A 21,384-nucleotide genomic window follows, 5' to 3' on the forward strand; every position below is an offset into this window, starting at 1 on the left:
ATGATTGACCATTGCAACTGCTTGATGAAGAGTATGCGTTTACAGATGCTGATAAGATGTTTGTGTTGCCAGTTATGGTGTGTGTTTGGGTGGTAAAGTGATGCACAGACACACACACACACACACACACACACACACACACGCGGTGATAAATAGTCCAGGACTTTATACAGCCAAGTTGCGTGGCACAAAGTGTGAGTTCCTTCAGAGTTCACTCCGAGTAGCTGTACAAACTGTATCGCAGTTATGCAATGCTGGGCTTTTTATTCATGTACAAAAATGCGGGAAATGCTGAGTGGTATCTTTGTCTCTGTCTGTTTAACATTCTGATTTCTCACCGGGACCACCGCCAGAAATTTGGCCCCCTGAGAGGCTACTTTCCCCACCCACATACAGCGAGCCTTCTCACTGACGGGATCTCTGAGTTATGATGAAAGTGAAAGAGAACACACACAAACAGTTGTTGTTGCCCGTGAATAATGAGCAAGTGGCGTCGGAAATTACAGCAATTAACAGCATGCATGAAGAAGTTGAATCTGTCATTCACAACGTGGTGAAGTTTCATCCAAGTTGATGGCACTCATTTTGTTTTTTTGGCACAAATGTCAGCAGCTAGAATTAAACTTTCTAGTTTACATTATGTGTGAAAAGATACTACTTTATAAGCAAATATGAGGCTCAGTGTATCTCGGGCAGCCAATTGCAGTGTTTTTGCTACATTTACTCTGCTTATGCAACAGTAGGACACAGATTCGGAGGTTTTAAAACATCGCAAGTTGATAAACCTGTTGCCTTTTTAAGTGTTTCAATGTTTATTCACTGAAGTAACTAAAATATTACCTCCTGAGACCCAGTAATGCATTTCCGTGCTCTGTAAAAGACAAGTACTTATTTATACGTATATATACACACATGTGGCAGTGAGATCAACACCTTCCAGAAACATTATTGAATTCAACAAATAGCTCATGCAAAACAGGAAGGCGGTGTCCATGGGGTGTCATGCTTCCGCATAGTGTCTTTGGCAACAATCACGTCTTCAATGAAAGTAAAAGAAAGCTTCATTTTAATTGCTGACTTACGGTTTTGGTTGCCATTGATTAGCAAGCTAAGGATGCTAACAGGACATTTGATGATTTAAAAACACACTGTTGGACTCATGCAGTGTGTTAATAATATGATGATGATATGATAATAATATGAGCAAAAAAGTATAGCACCGAAAAGTTCAAGCGACAGATTTTTCAGGTCCGATGTTCCAAACCCAAGATGTAAAAATGGACTATAAAGAGCTACAAACTGCTTTCCAAATTTTTTTTTAAATGTTCAAAATTAAACAAAAAATATAAATTGAATGTAAGAATTATTCAGTTGGCAGTAGATACTGTTGCTGTTTTTTATGGTTCTCATGAGAATATAATACTTATTTAGTGAATATCGGCAGGGGCTATTTTAGCATTCACACACACACACACACAGTCGCAGTTCGATAGAGTCTAAATGAGACTTCAATAGTCTCATTTAGTCTCAACTTCTTTCCATCATTCATTGAATCAATATCTCACGGTTGAGTTGTATAATCACCATAATACAAATGATTCCTTGTCATGGAAATGCTGGTTCCTGTTGATAGGTCAGTGTAAGCTAAACCTCCTAAATGACAAAGAGGGAGAGAGATTGTTAAGAGACTCATAATCACATCCACCTACAAAAGCTTTTAAAAGGTTTTCTCAGAAAGAATACCTCATTTAGGGTCCTTCTTGGCATCTAGTGAAAGTTGATCATCTGGTTCCGCTTCATGGGATAGCATAATACATGTGAGAACAACGTCAGAACGAGTCAAATGTGAAAAGGCTTACCATTCTCGGCAGCTTCTTCATCTTGAGCGACCATTCTGTGGGTCCCTTGAACACATCGACACAACCACGTGACTACTACTACCAATACTGCACAAAAAGAAAGAAGGGAGCTGCACGGCTTGATGTTCACAAGTAAAATATTTATGTACAGTAAGGTCTCCAATCACTGAGACATCCAACTAAAATTGTGAACATCAAAGGAGTGCGTGTAGGAACTGGCATGGAATGACATGGGAACGTGCAAGTAGGTACAACACAGCATTACATGAACTAACCTGCCTACCTAAGACTGTCTTTATGGGACGTTCAGGGCTTGTTATACAAAACGATATTGGTTTTGAAAAATAATAGGATAGTGGAAAATGGGATATGTTCTGACATATTGTAGGTTACCATGGAGATTTTTATTCTGTGGGGCAAGCCTGCTCCAGACCAGGCTAAGGTTCAGGTTATATTTAAACTCATCCCTTATCTCAGTCAGCAGTCGCTATAAAAGGGAAACCAATAGTTAATCCACTGCCCACTGCCCACTCCACATTGTTATCACAACTACACCCTCTGTCATTATTTATGTAACATTAGTCATCATTCATTTCAGTCATTCAGTCATTCATTTTCTACCGCTTTTCCTCACGAGGGTCGCGGGGGTGCTGGAGCCTATCCCAGCTGTCTTCAGGCGAGAGGCGGGGTACACCCTGGACTGGTGGCCAGCCAATCACAGGGCACATATAGACAAACAACCATTCACACTCACATTCATACCTATGGACAATTTGGAGTCACCAATTAACCTAGCATGTTTTTGGAATGTGGGAGGAAACCGGAGTACCCGGAGAAAACCCACGCATGCACGGGGAGAACATGCAAACTCCACACAGAGATGGCCAAGGGTGGGAATTGAACCCTGGTCTCCTAGCTGTGAGGTCTGTGTGCTAACCACTGGACCACCGTGCCGCCCCCATTCATTTCAGTCATTAAAGATAAATTTGACATGATGTTGCAATCATTATGTCATTAATAATCTACAAGATAACATTAAAACAATTTCACTCACGCCTACATTCACCAGATTCATAATCACAGTGTGAGTACATTTTCAGAGATGTTCATTGTGTTGCTTAATGTGGGTGTGTACTACATTACCCAGAAGGCTTAGTGCTGGAGGGGAAACCAGTATAGTATACATGCTGCTAATGCTACGAGCGAGTAATGGTGATGAGCGTTCATAGATAATCCCGATTACATTAATTAACAATTTGGAGTTTAAGGATGGGCTAACAAGTGGTTAGAGGCCACACAGCTAGGAGACCCGAGTTCGATTCCACTCTCGGCCATCTCTGTGTGGAGTTTGCATGTTTTCCCCGTGCATGCGTGGGTTTTCTCCGGGTACTCCGGTTTCCTCCCACATTCCAAAAACATGCTAGGTTAATTGGCGACTCCAAATTGTCCATAGGTATGAATGTGAGTGTGAATGGTTGTTTGTCTATATGTGCCCTGTGATTGGCCGGCAACCAGTCTAGTCTCTCCCAAAGACAGCTGGGATAGGCTCCAGCACCAACGCGACACTCTTGAGGATAAGCGGTAGAAAATGAATGAATGAATTAATGAGTTTAATGATGAGACCGATTGATCTGCAATACTTGACAGAGAGACTGACAAAGTGTGTGATGAAATAATTCTGATGTTGTTCAATTCAAATGTGCGTAACATTGTTCTGTCTTACATATCCCATGTTGCAACGTGAAGATCTGTGTCTTAAAGACTGGTACCGCCAATGTATATATACAAATATTTTTTTCTAAATTTAGGTGCAGTTTATATTGAGTGTCCAGAATTTACGGTAGGTTATTTGAATATTCTGCAATATTTACCAGTTTACATTTAACATGAAGCTTCTAAAATCTACTTTCAAAAAGTTCCATGGTCTCACACACACACACACACACGTTTTAACTTAATTTGTGAGTGGGCCAAGATAAATCTCATAAGTCTAACTGCACACCAGGTTTCAGATGATCACATTCATACTTGACCTAATGAACAGTATTAGCAGGGCAAATGCATCACAGGTCATTTTAATTTGAAAAGTGTGAAAAGTCAGTCAGTTTCAGCACACTACACTACTGCTGCATGGAACACACAGAAACGAGTGCATACTTACTGCATTTAAAACAGCGCCTGCTGACCTTTTTCCACAGCAGCAATCCAATGATGATTGCACCAATAACCACCAGTGGCGCCACTATTCTGGTGGCCAGACCAGTGCCTGGTTGATCTTGTCCGCGCCCTGAAAAAGTTAAATGATGAATAAAAGTGTTAATGCCCTTGCAAAACGGACAAAGAAAAGTACACAAAGCAGAAACATTCCCTTTAATACTGAAACAAGAATTGGACTTTCTCTTTCACTCTGCAATAATCTGAACTGTGGATATGTCATCTCTCTCCCGGAGTTCCAGAACATGAACTTGATAAGTGTTGATAAGGAACAAGATGGACCTGAGCCACAGTGATGTCACAACAGATTTGAGACACAAGCGGTTGAAAGATGAACACAGATCGTCTGGATAATATACTACAGTAAACCTCGGATATATCGGATTCAATTGTTCCCACTGGTTTTGTCCGATATAAGCGAAATCCGTTATATGCGTATACCGGAAAATGGCCGTTATAAAAAGGCACTTCCTTGACTATGTTTCCAATGTACCTGGACGCGCAGGCAACGCTGCAAATGACGTCGTATAGCGGCCTGTCACGATTCGGCGAATCGGAGCGCCACGATGCGGCCATCCGATATATGCGAGGGAAATTTAATGGAAATGCATTGGAACGGGACTGGAGATTTTGTCCGAAATAGGCGAAATCCGTTATAAAAAATCTGATATATGCAATGAATTTTTATTGGAAATGCATTACAGAAAAATCGGTTCTTTTTTATCTGTCCGTTGTGAGCGAATTTCCGATATATCCGAGGTTTACTGTACTAATAATACTGGATACATTTGGCAGAAATACACAAAGACATGGGATTTTCGTTTCTTCATGCACAGTTAGAATAGACCAAAGATGGATGAACTTGTTAGAGGTCCATCTATTCAACTGGTGGTCTACAGGCCAAATCCTGCCCATGATTGATATTGGAATGGTCCGCAAATTTGGTTCAAAAGTTAGGAGTGACTCATGTTTATGCAGCAGACTAGCAACCAGAGCAGCACAATACTGGCACAGAGAGAACGTTTGTTAGTATATTGTGGTGAACTTGAGTCACATCAGGAAATGGTCAAACTTCAGCTTGCTTTAAGGAAGTGTTTTTTATTTGCAGTGGATTAGCGAGCTAATGTTTGCACTGATCATGCAAACATACCAGATCTTGTTATTGCAAAACTGGGTTTTGATGACATGAAAGAATTTTGACTCAGCATGCACCCTTTTCTTTTCGATGTAAAGATTACAGAAAGACTTTGAATCTGTTTCTGAGATATGATGCACCTCAGTGATATAGTGCATCAAAACAACTGCATCAGGAAATAACTACGGTAGCTTTTTTTTTAGCACACAGTGCACGTTCTGAAAACAAGAGTAACCATCCAGTATGAAGAAAGACATGTTATTCAGTTCTGTCCAAACTGCTGCAATGGCAATAATACTAAATAAAACGAATACATGCTAAAATCACGCAGACCTCACAGCTAGGAGACCAGGGTTCAATTCCACCCTCGGCCATCTCTGTGTGGAGTTTGCATGTTCTCCCCGTGCATGCATGGGTTTTCTCCAGGTATTCCGGTTTCCTCCCACATTCCAAAAACATGCTAGGTTAATTGGCCACTCCAAATTGTCCATAGGTATGAATGTGAGTGTGAATGGTTGTTTGTCTATATGTGCCCTGTGATTGGCTGGCGACCAGTCCAGGGTGTACCCCGCCTCTCGCCCGAAGACAGCTGGGATAGGCTCCAGCACCCCCCACGACCCTTGTGAGGATAAGCGGTAGAAAATGAATGAATGAATGAACATGCTAAAATCTTGTTTGTAGGGATGTCCTGTGATGACATTGGCATAAAAAATTAGTCAGCGGTTCATAACAGTATTGTCTTATTTTACTAATAAAGATACCAAGATTGCTAGCCCAGTATGTCCGCGATCTGGAATTATTTGCAAGCTTAACCTTTTGAATTGTAAATATGTAATTTAAAGTCTTCCAATTATGCTCATTTTTCGACCTTTGGTATTGTATTGCATTTGAGTTGTGATCTCCCATAGAGCAGCTACACACAATAACCCACACGGAAAACGTTTTAGATTTTGCAGAATCTGCACCTATTCCAGCTGTATTTCCTTTGATTTGTGCTTCCTGCCAAAATGGTTCATTTTAATTTATTCCACCCACGGCCCACCTCCGGGCATGCCCACTCCGCTGTGATTGGTCACAAGCCTAAGTGCTAAGGTCACAAGTGCGTCCTAACTATGAACCATATAAGGAAGTCCGGTCAATAAATGTGTCTTATTCTGCACAAACAGTGTTTATTTCTAAAAGAAGCTAATACTATGTTCATTAGTTTGAGGGATGAGGTGCTGTACATATCGGTATCGGTACTGAAGTGCTGGACAATACTGGCATGTCGCATATCGGAAAGAAAGTCAGCAACAAGCATCTCTACAAATGTGCAGTTTGTCTTCTGTGGCATCTAAGGCACAGCCATTACTGCACTAGCCATGGCTGCAAGAGACTCTAATTGGTCCATCCCAGTTTTGGCTTAACCTGTATGAAACTTGGCAGGATTGGACATGCGACATTGCAAACCTGAAACCCTCATAAATATAATTAGATGAAGGTGTTCATTATGTTGATGAAAATACTTGTGTGCCAATGCTTTGCAAAAATAACTAGGCAAAGTTCCTGGTACATTTCTTGCAGGACTGGTTGGTTCTTGTCTTGACAGGTTTGTGTTGCCTTTACAGAATCTTTTAACACATCACAAATCGGTCCAAAAACAATAAACTAGATCTGAACCAACTAATGTAATTAGTTGGGTGAGTCACTTTCTTTTACCTACCTTGACGCTCGGTATGGGACTTCAGTTGCAATGTGGCCTCATCGTCTTTGCCATCATTGCCATTGAACACCACACAAGTGTACTCAGAGGATTCCGACCCTGGCAACAAAGTCAGATTGCTGGAGAGGTTGAATAGTCCATCTTCTGCATCCTTGGCATTGGTTTCAGTGCTCTTTTCCTGCCTGTTGGGTCCAACAAACCAGCCAAGTCTGCCCTTGGGGTAGCCGCCATTCGAGTTGCAGGTCAAGGTGGCTTGTGACTTGGGGGTAGAGTGGATGATGGGTGTGCTGTATTTAGCTATGACAGAAAAAGGAAGTGAAAGTGGTGATTACTTGCTCACCATACAACGACCTGGGTCGTGGTAGATATTAGCGGCATAGAAAATGGATGGATGGACAAAAGGTTACATAAAATGACATAATGAGTCACCATTTTCTCAGCAACAACACCGAACCATTTATCATTTCCAGAGCAAAGTGGAATATTATGATTCTTTCTTTTTATTAACAGTTTTTGCTTGGACTCCAAGGCTGAAGTCTGTAACGGCTTGAATTGAGGGTTAACTCCCTAAGACTCCCACCTTTATGGTGACATGCTACATGCACCAAGCTCTCTGTACCACTCCCTCACTCACATTCGCTGGCCACTTAAAGGGCCAGCACACCAGACACTCTCCCATACCTATGTTATTAAGACACCAATAGGAACTGTTTTAATACGTGAAAAAACAGCACGATATCTACTGTAGTATGTGCCGTCAAAGCTCTCACCTGTGACTTTAAGGTTGGTTGAGCTGCTGTGCTTGCCGCTATCAGTTATCACCATACATGTATACTCTCCTTCGTCAGCCACTGAAGTGTTAGCGATGAGCAGGGACACGTTCATGTTCTTGTGACTCCATGATGGCTTGGCAAAGGAAAATCTGGATGCCGTCTGGATTGTCACATCAAAAACCAGCACGGGGTGTCCAGCTTTCCTCCATACAACCACCTTAACCGTTGGATCTTTAACCTCTTTTGAGGTTGCGATCCAACAGTCCAGCATAGATTGCTGACCGTATTGTCCCACGTTGTATGTCTTGCATTCCACTTTCACAAAATCTGCAGAAAATATCACTTTATGATAGATGATGACACTCCTGATCATTTTGCACTGTTGGATGTTAAGGAGGTTTTAAGTAGAGCAGTGTTTCTTAAATAGTGGGGAGGTGTGAACTGTGGGGGGTCTTTTCAAAGAGTGTGGAAGCGTGTGGAAGCTGTCACACTCTTTTTAAGAGTGAGGAGGCTAGGACCGTCAAGGTTAAATAAAGCTACTTTTCAATATCCAATGTTTAGTGCTTTTGTGCACATTCCAAACAGGCGATTTTGTGGTGTTGAAGAAGACGAGGCCTTATTTTTTCGGGGTCTACCACTTGACTTTTTTGTTCCATAACCCTCAGGATCGTTTAAGACGTTTCAAATGACTTACTGCATCCAAAACTCTGCAGCAATGGTGCGCTGAGAGAAGCCTCGAGTCATGTTCAAAGAGAAAAAGGTATCAGATGATAAACAGCCCATTTCAGTTTAGTGGTTGTTTGCAATAAATTGCTTCCTTACATTTTCATTCCCATTTCTTTTTGCGTTTTGAAGCTCCTTAAGATCCAACCTGGTCATAACATTTTGATTAAGAGCGTATGTTCATATCATGATGGATCATACCAGTCACTGCAATTTGTCCACTGGCACAGATCACTACTAGCAACCACAACAGGATAGCAGCTGAGGTCATCATTGTTTACCTGCAACACATTAAGTTACAAGAATAATTTAGTCGTGGCATTCATATGGCGTCCAGGTCATAGATTTCAACAGCAAAAAGGAAATAATGCCTAAGGATTACTGTTAAGGATATTGTTTAGCAGTGAAATGGTCAATGTAGTAAAGAGTAACATGAAAACATCATCTGCCTTATCTTATCACAAGTATATGTAACCTTACCCCCGCTGGGGTTTGCTGGAGCCTATCCCAGCTGGCGAGAGGCGGGGTACACCCTGGACTGGTGGCCAGCCAATCACAGGGCACATATAGACAAACCATTCACACTCACATTCATACCTATGGACAATTTGGTGTCACCAATTAACCTAGCATGTTTTTGGAATACGAGGATTGTGGAGTATCCGGAGAAAAACTCCACACAGAGATGTCCAGCGGAGATTCAAAGTCAGGTCTTCTCCATCTCCTGAATGTGTGGCCAACATGCTAACCACTTGGCCACCACACCAAGATACACAATATTAGTGAATGTCATAACTGTTGTGAATTTGCCACTTCCTTCACATGCGTTCATGGCTGTTTATACCTGGTGAAATCTTTAGTTTCATAAAATGTTGGCTTTTTTGTTGTGCTATTACAACTTTATTGTAATACAATTTTTCCCTTGTGTATCAGCTTTTTTTCAGCCCCAAAAACCCCATTTCAGTCGGGCTCGAAACCTTATCTTATGTGGCTTAAGTGACGTAAGAATAGTCTGTATTAACGTTGAAGATACTTATTTCATAACTATTGTACTTGAAATGACTTGGCTGCTTGGGTGTATTTTGTTATAAGCTAAATTGGCGCCCTGATCCTGAAGTTCCAGTGGCAAGCTTTTAAAAGTGACATTACAGTCAGTAGTGGTTAATGTGGTGATGTGCTTTCAGTGATGTTGCAATTGCACTGAGGACAAAGTCCACAAAATGTGTTATATCCACAGAACACTACTACTGTGCGTCTCGTACATGAACAGCCAGACATGTGACTTTGCAGTCAGTCGAGCGGTGCAGTAGCAGTTCCTGAGATTCTGTGAAAAAGAACAGATCTGCTGCTGCCCGTGTATACAAGTGGCTATGGGGTACAATTATATTGTATATAAAAGTATGCAGGAGTTGGTTTTATGATATGCAAGTAGAATCAGTTAATGCATGAGGGTTTGTGAGTGATTCACTTCAGTGGTGGGGACAAAACATCACTGCACCCACAAGACTAAACATTCAAAGTGAAAGAGAAAGTCTATAGAATAACAGTTGCATTTACAAATGCCTTGAGCTGTGAACAATTCCTCCATTGTTATTGTTTAATAACACGTCCTGTTATCGGTAGCAGCTAGGAGCACCCCTTCGCTATGCCGAGATCCCCGCTTAGATACAGAGGAGGAGAGGCTGCATAGCGGGCCTTTGACTAAACTCAGTTTGTGGGGAAAAAATATCGGAATATGAATCGTATATCGATATTCAACCTAAATATATCGGGAAATTAGTTTTGGTCCATATTGCCCAGCCCTAGTTTGTGCATCGAAAGATGACTCTCATAACTGAAAGGTCAGATGTAGTGTTGTTTGTGTGAATGTTGAGTCCAGAAAGTGCAGCTGTGAGGGGTCTTCAACAGGACATCTGTACTCCATCAATCTCGGGTGGGAACTGAGGATGAGGGGTTAGCACCCTAAAGACTATCGTTACCGTAAAAACTAACCCTACAAAAGCAGACTGCAAAACACAGCAAAAAGCAATGACCTCTGATAGCATTAAATATGGTTGGATGACATTATAAAACACCACAAAATGTGAATACTTGATTGCTGTGGAGCCTCCAAAATTAATGTACATACTGTTTTGTAGTGCTGGTTGACTTGCAAGTTATGAATTAAAATCATTTACCCCCCCCCCCCCCAAAAAAAAATATTCCAACTTATATTAAAATGTAGTTCAGGAAACTATTTGTTCATGTCATAATTATCTTAACATTTTAGAACGCCAGCGATGCAACACTGCCTCCTACTGAGGAGGCTAGTTTTCTCTCCACGCCTCATTGCACACACAAACAGCCCGGCAAGCACAAATAAACAATTATGCTATCGTATACTACTACTGTAGTTGTGCGCGCGCAACCACCGTTAAGACAAACGTGTTTCCTTTCAAACTTTGACACTGGCTGTGCCTTGAGCAGAGGGAGAGCTCACCTCACACGTAGACGATCACAAAGTACAGCTACATTAGGGTTACATTACACAACGTCTACACAACATCAAACATGCATCAAGTACACGTTTTGCTGGCGGGGTGTACTCACCTACAGCATGTCGTTGGTCGGCTTGTAGGACAACGAAGGGGCAGTCAAGAGCTGTGGCTTCCCGTGGCTTTCAGCGCCTGCGAACAGAACAAGCTCCACGCCAGCAAAAATACAACTGACTGAATGAACTGTGGGAATTCCAGCCTGCTCGCTGCCGTACTTTCACTTTCGGTATGAGTAGAAAGCATATGAGCCAGTCAGCATTCATGGGTTAACGGGCAGGATGAGTTGAAATAATTAAAGACTTTACTCCCTTAAAAATGTTAAGTAAAAGAATGTCAAAAATGATGGCATTTTGTCCATGCGCAATTTTCTAAGGAATTGAATGTACAGTTATTCACTTAAGTAAATCAGAACAGGAAGGCATGGTCTAAATTGATTTTTAATGTCTATTTTTTCACTTGTGCCATTTCTTGAATTCAACTGTATTCGAGCAACTTAAAAACATCCAGCATGAAGTAAAAAGAAAGACAAAGTACATGATAGCGCCACACTGGAAATGACAGTAGGATTGACAGCTTTATCATGTTCATATACGTACTGTAAAGCGTGGAACGAGTGAGAAAGCAAAAGGCTGAGCTGTGTCATAAGGTCACTTGTCAAATGTAGGACAGGTTTATCACATCAGGCCCAACAACATTCTCCTGGATTGCAATGTAAAACAGTTACAGTATTGCAATGCCTACAAGCAGAAAACTCAAACGTGTCCGAGTTTGTCGCTTTAAACACAAAGAGGCACACTAAGATTAAGAGTAAATTCGACCAATATAACAATGACTGGGGGCAAAATCTTCTAAGGTTAGTCATTACAATATAAAAGGGTGTCATCCTTCAGATAACTGATGTGCTTCCCATGTAGATCTTTTAATACTGCGAAAGTAAGAAAGGTTACAATTTCATGCACTTACAATACAACGTTTTTCCACCATGGACGGACCAACAGGGGAAAAAAGGATTTGAAAGGATTCACAGTTTTGTTTCTTTGCCACACTGCTAGATTTGGGACCAAATGTGCATGCAAGGTGGGTCAAAATGGCACACAATTAAAAAGTGACAGCTTTCAGACACCTGTAGCTTGTGCTGAGTCGTACAAAAGAAAAGAGGGTTGATTTACCGTTGATTCTTGTGGCCTCTCTGCACGTCAATACAAGGACCGAACGGCACAGAATCATTGACTTTGAAATACATAAAGTGCTTCTGTCAAAATAAATAACAGTACAAAATGGTTCTTAAAAGGAGGTATCAAAACAATGCACTTGAGATATGGAAAACACTGGCACTAGGGAGACATCGGAGGGGAGGTCCTGTGGTAAGGAGAAATGGGCTGGGTTTCCCAGTTTGTGTTAGGAATTAGTTAAGAGATAAGTAGTGGAAAGAAGGACAGGGGTCAGGGTGGGGGTGGGGGGGTGGGGGGGGGGGGAGATAGCTTGGCAGCAATTCAGCCCAAGATGAGGCTGGACTTTCCACCGGGTGGATTCCTGCGTCCGGAGGGCAGGCCTCCGGCAGGATCCTCGGCTGGAGGAGCATCTTCTTGACGTTTTGCAGGTGCGTCAGTCTCAGCATCATCACTTCCTGAATACACATGGCACCACCCCGAATATCAGCCCCATTTGAAAACAACAGTTACTGAAGTCGGACATTTTCATACAAGTATAAGTGAGCATCTACAGGATTAACAATTCAAGTGTCTTTTTTGTGTGTGATGCCACCACTGACAAGAACCAGTGATTGCAAAAAGGTGATGTTGACCATAGAACAGGAAATGGAACAACCCTTTGTACGACAAATACATATTCTTGTTTGATAAAATATTACCAACCCTTGGAAGTTGGGTGTATACTATTATAGTATATTCTATTTAAAGTTGCTTCCTAGTGACAACAGTCTTTAACATTCATCACTACTTGATGGAGATGCATGCGTCAAGAAAACCAGTCTTTAACTGGGTGAAGTAAGATGCAAATTGCTCACCGTCGTTGCATACAGGCGTGTCTCCTTCCTAGAAGGAGAAGGACCAAATGTCAAGGTTCTATCACCGTGGCACAGAATGGAAATGACTTACTTGAATCAGAAAAATCATGGTCATTATGCCAATTTTCATCTGTCTCATCAATTGTTTGATGTATTTCAAACATCACATATTCACAATTCACTGTTGAACATGTTTAAAAAGACATTTGTTTGTGGTCGGTTCTCTGAAAAATACAATAAAAATAAAAAAAAAACCTAAACCATCAACTGACAACAACAACACTATTATTCACTTTACACATTGTTGTCATCAACTGCAACTAACAAAGTGACACTCTGTACTTAATAGTCATGTTTCGAATGTACTTTCTCAAAGTAAACAACCTGTAAACACTTGTGTTATGCAAGCTAAAAGGCTGAAGAGTTACTCGGGTTCTAAACGAGTCTGCAAGTCTCTGCGTTAGAAGTTTCACTTCCATGTCCCTGTGTATCTCATGATCTTACCATGGAGGCGGCGTCTGCAGAGGGGTTCATGCCTTGGTTGGCCCCTCTCCTAAGAGGGGCTGAAGACTCACCGCACAGGACACCCGTGGGCTTCCCACCTGGAAAAAGAGGAGGACATGACACACATTATGACACACTTTTACGAGGAAAACGACTCATTATCTGCAGTTTCCGTTGCTGCATTCCAATGTCATACGCAATGTCTGTCTCCTTGATCAAGTCACAGTATATGCAATCATATCAAAGGATATGATACAGAGTGCTCTGTCCATCTTGCTAAAGGAAAAAAAGAACACGCAACATCCAGTTACAAGATGAAAGAACATGTTAGTCGGTGCAAAAGGAGACTTTTGCTTGTCATAATACATGACAGGATTCACTTGGTACAGTGGCGATCTGACAAATTGTTCCTCAAGGATATTTTTAGATAGAATACGCTTTGAATAAACTACTTAAAGGCAAGTCAATGGTAGCTACAAGTAACTGTAAACCAAAAAGCAAAAAAAAAACCCTCACTGTTACTTGTGTAGGCCTGCTTTGAAACAAATTACGACTTTTAGAGGATAAAACGTGACAAGATTTCTCATTCAGGAAAAAAAATGTAGATTAATTAATTAATAAATCACAAAATAAATGAAAATGAAGCCGATCATTTTGCCAGCCTCAATACACTGCCATGTGCATGCATGTCTGTTTTCCTCCTCTCCCGCCTCCAAACAAGCAAGGAGAGACTTCACTCTGTGCACGGGTTTCAGCATCTTGGCACATTTGTTCCATAGAACAACGGCATGAACGGAGTGAGCCCTCTTGTCAATCATACAGTCTCATTTTCTTGGTGGGTGGAAGCGGGCCTGGTAACATACACACGGCGTACACAAGAGTGTAGAAATTTATTGAGTAGATTCCAATATCTTGCCATATATTTTGGTATTTTTCATTACTCTGAGTAAAGTAAAGCTAAAATTTCATCTCGTTGACCCAATCTCACGTATCGTCTTATGTCGTGCACTGAGTGTCTCGTGACACCCTTAAATAAGGAACCCTACTTCACAGAAATTCACGAATCACGATCACGTCTGGAACCAATTAATGGCAATAAACGAGGGATTACTTACTGTACACGGCGTACATCGACTACTCTAAAACTCACCCAAGTTTCATTTCTATAATAGTTGAGGTGCTGATACTGCACGTTTTTACACTTACAACACTGGTAAGTACGCATTACAGGTAAGTACACTTATTCTAAGATAAGTTTGACCCTCTGTGACATAGACACTACCTGGTGGGTTGTTCCTTCTGTTAGCGTAGGGGTCTTCTGGCTCAGCAAAAACACTGGAGGCCATTTTGTTTTTTCGGGCGGGGGGTTTCTCCTCATCAGTGCCAAAGGAGATGTTGGAGGCACCACCCGGAGGCCGCAGAACCCTGCAAAGGAGGATATTTTGGGTGAAATGAATGGCTATGAATGGTTCAATTTATGTTATCTATAGGTTACATAAGTATGATAATGTGATAACAGTATGTGTCTGGGTAAAAATATGACAGTGAAGTAATAACAGTGAGTGGTGTAAGCTGCTGGTGTATTGTTCAGATTTGTTATTGGTCATCTTCTGTAAACCCCACCCCTTTACGTGAACGCACTAATGACAAGAGTAGAAAATCCTGACTTGAATAGTCAAGTTGGTATCCCATTTCCGCATACCACAGAAAGGAATTGACATCAACAGTCCTGGAACTTTTCTGACATCTTGTATAAGGAAGGACACCTTAATTGCACAACCCTGTTTTAGGAGGCATGTGCACTTCTTCTACTGGTAGACACACCCAGCAACTAATTGAGGAACAGTCTCTCTTATTATCTGCAAATAGATGAGATTGTGATTGACTCTCAATCAATCACATAAATAGAGGTAGATAGCTACCCACGCCGATCCTATATAATGAGATTAATATACTGCAGTATATTGTGCATGCTGAAGCACTTGGACGTATAAAGTGGGCTGAAAATGTTCCTAAACGTGCTCCTGCTTGCCTTGTGATGACTTTAGTCGTGATTTCACGGTATAGTTTTAGAGTTACATCCACTTATATAATCATTATGCCATCATTGTCACACAAAATGCCCCAAATTCATGTCAACAGTGGCTACATGTTAGGTGTAAATGTCACTGAATTGTTTTGATCTCATGTGTATTTCAGCATTCAAACAGCACATTGACCTCTTTGTTGCACTTTCAGTGATGGGGAAACCCATGAGTGGCCCCACCCTACCGAAACACATTTCACACGGCAAACCGAACGCTGACGGTCATTTTATTACCTAGATTGGAAATAATACGAACACTACAGAAAAATAGATGTATGCTTTACGTGGTTGCAATTAAAACGCGGTGTGTTTTGTCTGTGGCTAGCTAACTGCAAGGTGTACAAAGGGAGGGACATGTGCTACCATGCTAGCTAGTTTAATTAAACATTAGCTAACTTTAACTGGTCATCCATTTATCTAGGTTAACACCTCAATATGCTTAATGTCTCAATGATTTCCAAGTTGCTACTTATAGACAGAGGGTTAAGGACAAGCATTTAACAATAAAATGGAAAAGGATGCTAGGCTTGTTGGGTAACTGCACAATGGTGGCTAACATGGTGATGGAGAGAGGCGACGCATTTTACCTGGAGCTGTTTTTAGCACCGGGTTCCATTCCTTGAAACGTTGTCGTAGTCGTCATTTTCACACTACAAGCTAGAAAGCTGGACGGAATATACGGGAATTAATCTTTAGATTTTTGTGAATTTCACCGCCTCATCTCCTGTCAATGCCAACCCGTGCTTCAATCAACCTGCCTCCAACCTCGTGAATCGATGAAAAGTTAGCACAGGGAAGGAGAATGTTACTTCCGGCATGGCTTTCAAAAATAAAACTGTATTCCGTTTCGTTATCGGTGATTGTATTTTTACTTATTCGACACAAGCTGCGAAACAGACCAATAAAATCCAGGTCGATAATTTTACGGCCCTACGTCGTTAGAAGTTAGAATGAAAAACAAGACGTTTACAAAACAAACCTTTGTTTTATATTCGAAAATAGACAAAAGTGCCCTCTATCAATATCGTTGAGATAACCGAAGTAGACATTTTTAGAACCTTGACTATATAAAACCACCATGTACATTGATTAAACAATTCTTTATGTTTACACTTTAGTGCATCAGTACTATTTTCATGCTGGCATATAAATGTGTCATATTTATTAAATAAATAAATAAAATAAATAAATAGGCACACATTTAAAAAAACTCAATTTATTCCAATAATACATTTCCATACAAGAGAGGGTTTAAAATGCAGGGCCACTTAGTCCATACCAAGAACGCTACCGGACACGCTCAATGACAAAGTATAAAAACTAAAAAGGAACAGTATTTATTTGCTACAACTGTCTAGAGAACCAACAAGTTAACAGGAAAAACCCATGTACAGCTGTGCAGCTGCTGCAACTACACGTTCCACTGGCTGGTCGCGCGCGCGCGTGTGTGTGTGTGTGTGTGTGTGTGTGTGTGTGTGTGTGTGTGTGTGTGTGTGTGTGTGGACTGGACTGAATGCAAACTTTGAAGGACATGGAGGGGAGGTAGAGTTGTAGAGAAGAAACATTCATTAAAGAGCACATCCACCGGTTTGCTGCTGGAACACGTCAATTGTATCTTCATCCTCCATTTCGAGCTGCAAACACACAGTCAATGTCAGCTCAGTGTTTAAGACATGGCCATCAGAAATCCCATCTTTACATCGCTAAGCGTTTGATACTGCAGATGCAGTCGTGCTTACTGTGTATATATATATATATATATATATTTCCTACCATGACATTTCTGATCATTTTGACCGCTCGTGTAGCTACAAAAGATTAAACCAATTAATGTGATACAGTAGAGGTGTATTAATGTTTTGTAAATGTGAATAAACAAAAAAACAAAGGTATATAATAAGATGTATTGACAGTGAAGTGGATTCAAAATGTTTATCCAACTGACTTTTAAAAGTTAATATATGGAAGGGCATGTTTATGCCCATGATATATAAAAGTCCTAAAAGATACTGCTCATTACATAAAATCGTATCAGTGTTTCCCATAGATGCATTTGTTTCTGGCGGTAATAAGAGGACAGGTTTCAAACTTGGCAAATTAATCATATTTAGCATGAAATCAGACCTCTCCACATACTATTTCTCAAACCAATTCTTAAAATGCACTGGGAACTAAAACGAGGAACAGAATAAAGTTCATTTGCAGCCTTTAACATTTGTTTTTAATCTTTTTGCAAATGTGTCATTACCAATTGTGCTAATTTAATGGTTATATCCAAGTCACCACCGGTGGCACAAATAGCTAGCATATGGGAAACGCTGCTTATAACGCTGATACACAGAGCACATGGTACCTGATAGCACAGCTATATACACAGTCGATCTACCCATCCGCTACACCAGAAAAGTAGTTCCTCTATGTTAGCTCAGACAATAACAGTGTCACGATAGCTTGGTTAATGTATAGGTCATTCATAGGTGAAATAAGTGAATCTCAGTTATGTGCATTCTTAGTGTAAAATTCCCAGGCAGCTATCTAAAGCACACAAAAACGGGAAAGGTGTGATCTAAAACACACAGAAACGGGAAAGAGGCATGTTGCTGGTGTAGTGATTGTGGCTGATTGGACAAAAAAAACAAAATGGCGCAGTTCTCTGTTAAGTTAGGTCAATGGCCATTATTCCACTGAATGAGGCCATCCATTTCCTACACTACACTCCTCACTAAAGTCGTGGCTATGCTGGAGCCTATCCCAGCTGTCTTTGGGTGAGAGGCAGGGTACACTGACCGATTCCCTCTACAATATTTAATTCAAGCCATAGGTTAAAAATCAGTACACTGCAGTACCTGCGAGGGTGTGTCATATTCATTGATGGGCTGACCGTCAAATCGAAACCGTATCTGTCTCATTGATAATCCCTGTGGGAAAGACAGAAAATCGTCAAACATGCCATTACTGACTAAAAATACAATGGAAATGTTCAATACTTGTCAGTTGCTTCATAATGGAAAGCCACTTTAATATTACACCTTTCAATTCATGAAACTCTCAACGCCAGTATATCCAAAAAAGGACAATATTTAATTTAACAACAATTTTACAACAAAAAGGCAATATTTTGCTGCAGAGGCACTGTCTGCAGTTGGGAAATGCCTCCACTTAGTGAACAGTATTTTGTGACAGATGCCATTACACTTTGGAGGGCCTTACCTGTCGTTCACAATAAGCTTTCATCAGCTTGTTGAGTGACGTGTGCCTTTTAATCTTGAACTGCACCACTGAGCCATCCTGGCCTGCAACCTTCAGGTTTATGTGCTCGTTCTCCGTCTTCACTCCCTCCTGACGCAGGCAAACACACAAGTGTGGCGTAGTTCTTATTCATCTTTAATGCATCTTTTCTGACAGTGTGTTGCTAACATGAAGGCTCTTATTTTGCTAGTGATGGTCATTTTTAAAACAAAACATGAATATATACTTTTTTGAAAAATCGGGGGGGAAAAAAAACCACACTGTAAGATGTATTCAATACAAACGGAAATCTAACAAAACAATTGCAATTATGCCCACTAGAGGCTGTGAGCAACATCAGCAGGTTGGTGTAAAATGCAATCAGAATTAATATAGAATTATTACATTACTCTGTGAAAATAAATTATGCATTTAAAAGGACAGAACAGTTGTACAGTGGTTGCCACATTTGCTTCACTGTCAAGATATCCAAGTCCCAATCTCCTGGTATGTCCGCTTCCTTCCACATCCCAAAAACATGGGTCAGTGAGAGCGAGATTTTAACATTAATTCCGACAAATTCCGCATACTGGCTCATGGTACCTACCTAAGAGCTGCTGCCAGTGACTACTTTGGGGCACAAGAGGATCCAGAACCTTTCTGAGGAGTTCCGAAAATATCACAACAGCTAAAGGCAACAGAGGAGGTACGGAATAATGCTGAGCATGTAATGAGCAAGACAACACTGATTTCTTATACTAACTACACCCTACTAGTCTTCAAATTCATCACTGCTCAATAACTCAACTCATTTTAAGACGTATCCATTAAAAAAATTAAATTGGAGCAACAACTCTTTAATCTATAGAACACGTCTTGCTGTATCTCATTGTGACCACTAGATGTAAGTGTTGACGTGTTTTGTGGCGACTTTTTCCCTCCTTTTACATTTTTCGTTATAATTAACACGTATAAAGCCAGGACATGAACTGGTGAGGAACCAGGTTATGAGTTTAGCTTAAGTTACCATGGAAATACAGCTGCTTAAAAAGACAGCTACATTCCCTCAACACTCAAATCTGACTTTCCATTCAACACAGCTCGCTAATCGATTAAATTAGCTTCGATGAAGACCCCCTGGGAGTGTGAATGGTTGGTTGTATGCATGTGCCTTGTGATTGAGTGGACACCAGGGTGAAAACCACCCCTCACACAGAGTCTGCTGGGATAGGCCTAGCTCGCCGGTGAACGACACGCGGTAGAGAAAGTATAGAACATCGATTTAATTAATTAAAAAGACGTCAATCGTTACCAAGTACACCGCACCACATCAGCTGCATAGCTATCAAAAACAGTGCATTTTAATGGATCAACAATCCAAATTAAAGTTGGCGGTACTTGTGCTCCCCCATTGGATTCGCTGTTAATGGCCGACATTCAAAACATATTTCGGCCCGTTGTTGAATCATGTGTTGTTACAACGCATCCAAGTCTCGAGCGAGTACATAAAGAAACTACCGCGGTGTTCATGTCAGAATTACAACTGTGTTATTGATTCAATTGTAATTAATCAAAAACCATGTCAAATTACAAGCATATTAGCCACGTTAGCATACAAAGCTAATTTTACGGCTAGCATGTTAGCGCCGGGTCGTACCTCTAATCTCTTGATTTTTGTGACTCCAATTGGCTCGACTACGAATATACTGTTTCGCATTTTTCCCCAGCGAGAAACGTATACACAGCTGACGCAAACTATGGAAAAAAAATAACCTAAATACCTTACCTTGGGCTTCTCGTCTGCCATCGTTGCTACGTCGTCTGTCTCTGCACCCTTTCTGCTGGGGACTAGGCCGCGAACGCCGTTTATGGAGCGTTACCGCCACCTAGTGTGCTGGAGACGGAGCGATTTATATGCACCCCGCAAGAAGACGAATAAAACGATACATTTAACATTGAGCCTTTCTCTCACTCATCAAATTATGCAACTGTATGTATAAATAATATATCACATACTTTAAAAAAATAGCCACTGATCAAATTTACAACCTTACAACTATAGTTGTTCGGTGTTTTGGCATAGTTATATTATAGCTATATCCGTAAACATGGGTGTCAACAATTATGTAGTGCCCAAATGTATTTGTTCTTTTTGAAAGAAAAAATATACTACATTCAACTCTTCTAAACTTTACTACTGTCAGACCACGCAACGAGATATCTCAAGCATTTTTAAAATTACTAAAATACTTGCTTGACACCTTGATAATTATCTCACAACACTCCTCTTAAAAGCACGTTGTCCTTCGATTTGTTCATACAAATATAATAATCAGATGCACGGGCAACTGTGTAACAATATCATGTATATTCATATTTATATTCATAAATATTGACATTTACAAGCAACCCTCTGGGGGGAAGCCATAAGTGCGATGAGGCAGTCAATGAAAACTTTGACATCCCGGCTGTAGACAGAGGTTAAAATTGAGCTACCAGAAAATGGCATTCTTTATTTGTCATAGACTGAAAAAAAAACATTGTTTGAGCAATCTTAGACAGATAACATAAATGCCAGAATAAAAGTTTTTTTTTCATTC

General features: G+C 40.7%; 3 protein-coding genes across 4 annotated transcripts; all 3 read right to left on the minus strand.

Annotated features, from left to right (window-relative positions):
- Positions 1–252: 252 nt before the first annotated feature.
- zgc:174863 (uncharacterized protein LOC100136852 homolog) lies at positions 253–11,204 on the minus strand. Of its 2 annotated transcripts, none has more exons than XM_058091581.1 (8): positions 11,000–11,204; positions 8,608–8,687; positions 7,681–8,010; positions 6,911–7,207; positions 4,021–4,146; positions 1,860–1,904; positions 1,744–1,794; positions 253–1,653 (listed from the first exon to the last, which is right to left on the minus strand). In XM_058091581.1, the coding sequence occupies exons 2-7, from the start codon at positions 8,678–8,680 to the stop codon at positions 1,745–1,747; spliced, it is 921 nt and encodes a 306-aa protein (XP_057947564.1). In that variant the 5' UTR covers positions 8,681–8,687; positions 11,000–11,204; the 3' UTR covers positions 253–1,653; position 1,744. The 2 variants fall into 2 exon arrangements, with proteins under 2 accessions (XP_057947564.1, XP_057947563.1); XM_058091580.1 differs by having other exon boundaries at positions 10,996–11,204.
- Positions 11,205–11,359: 155 nt separating this feature from the next.
- On the minus strand, positions 11,360–16,607 carry jpt1a (Jupiter microtubule associated homolog 1a). Its single transcript, XM_058091582.1, has 5 exons — positions 16,144–16,607; positions 14,753–14,895; positions 13,471–13,568; positions 12,967–12,994; positions 11,360–12,567 (listed from the first exon to the last, which is right to left on the minus strand). The coding sequence occupies exons 1-5, from the start codon at positions 16,197–16,199 to the stop codon at positions 12,434–12,436; spliced, it is 459 nt and encodes a 152-aa protein (XP_057947565.1). The 5' UTR covers positions 16,200–16,607; the 3' UTR covers positions 11,360–12,433.
- A 149-nt stretch (positions 16,608–16,756) lies between these two features.
- On the minus strand, positions 16,757–20,723 carry sumo2a (small ubiquitin like modifier 2a). Its single transcript, XM_058091583.1, has 4 exons — positions 20,571–20,723; positions 18,767–18,895; positions 18,403–18,474; positions 16,757–17,190 (listed from the first exon to the last, which is right to left on the minus strand). Exons 1-4 carry the CDS (start codon positions 20,589–20,591, stop codon positions 17,125–17,127), a joined length of 288 nt encoding a protein of 95 aa, XP_057947566.1. The 5' UTR covers positions 20,592–20,723; the 3' UTR covers positions 16,757–17,124.
- Positions 20,724–21,384: the final 661 nt, after the last annotated feature.

This window comes from Doryrhamphus excisus, chromosome 1, assembly GCF_030265055.1.
Source record: "Doryrhamphus excisus isolate RoL2022-K1 chromosome 1, RoL_Dexc_1.0, whole genome shotgun sequence".
NCBI classification, from domain to species: domain Eukaryota; kingdom Metazoa; phylum Chordata; class Actinopteri; order Syngnathiformes; family Syngnathidae; genus Doryrhamphus; species Doryrhamphus excisus.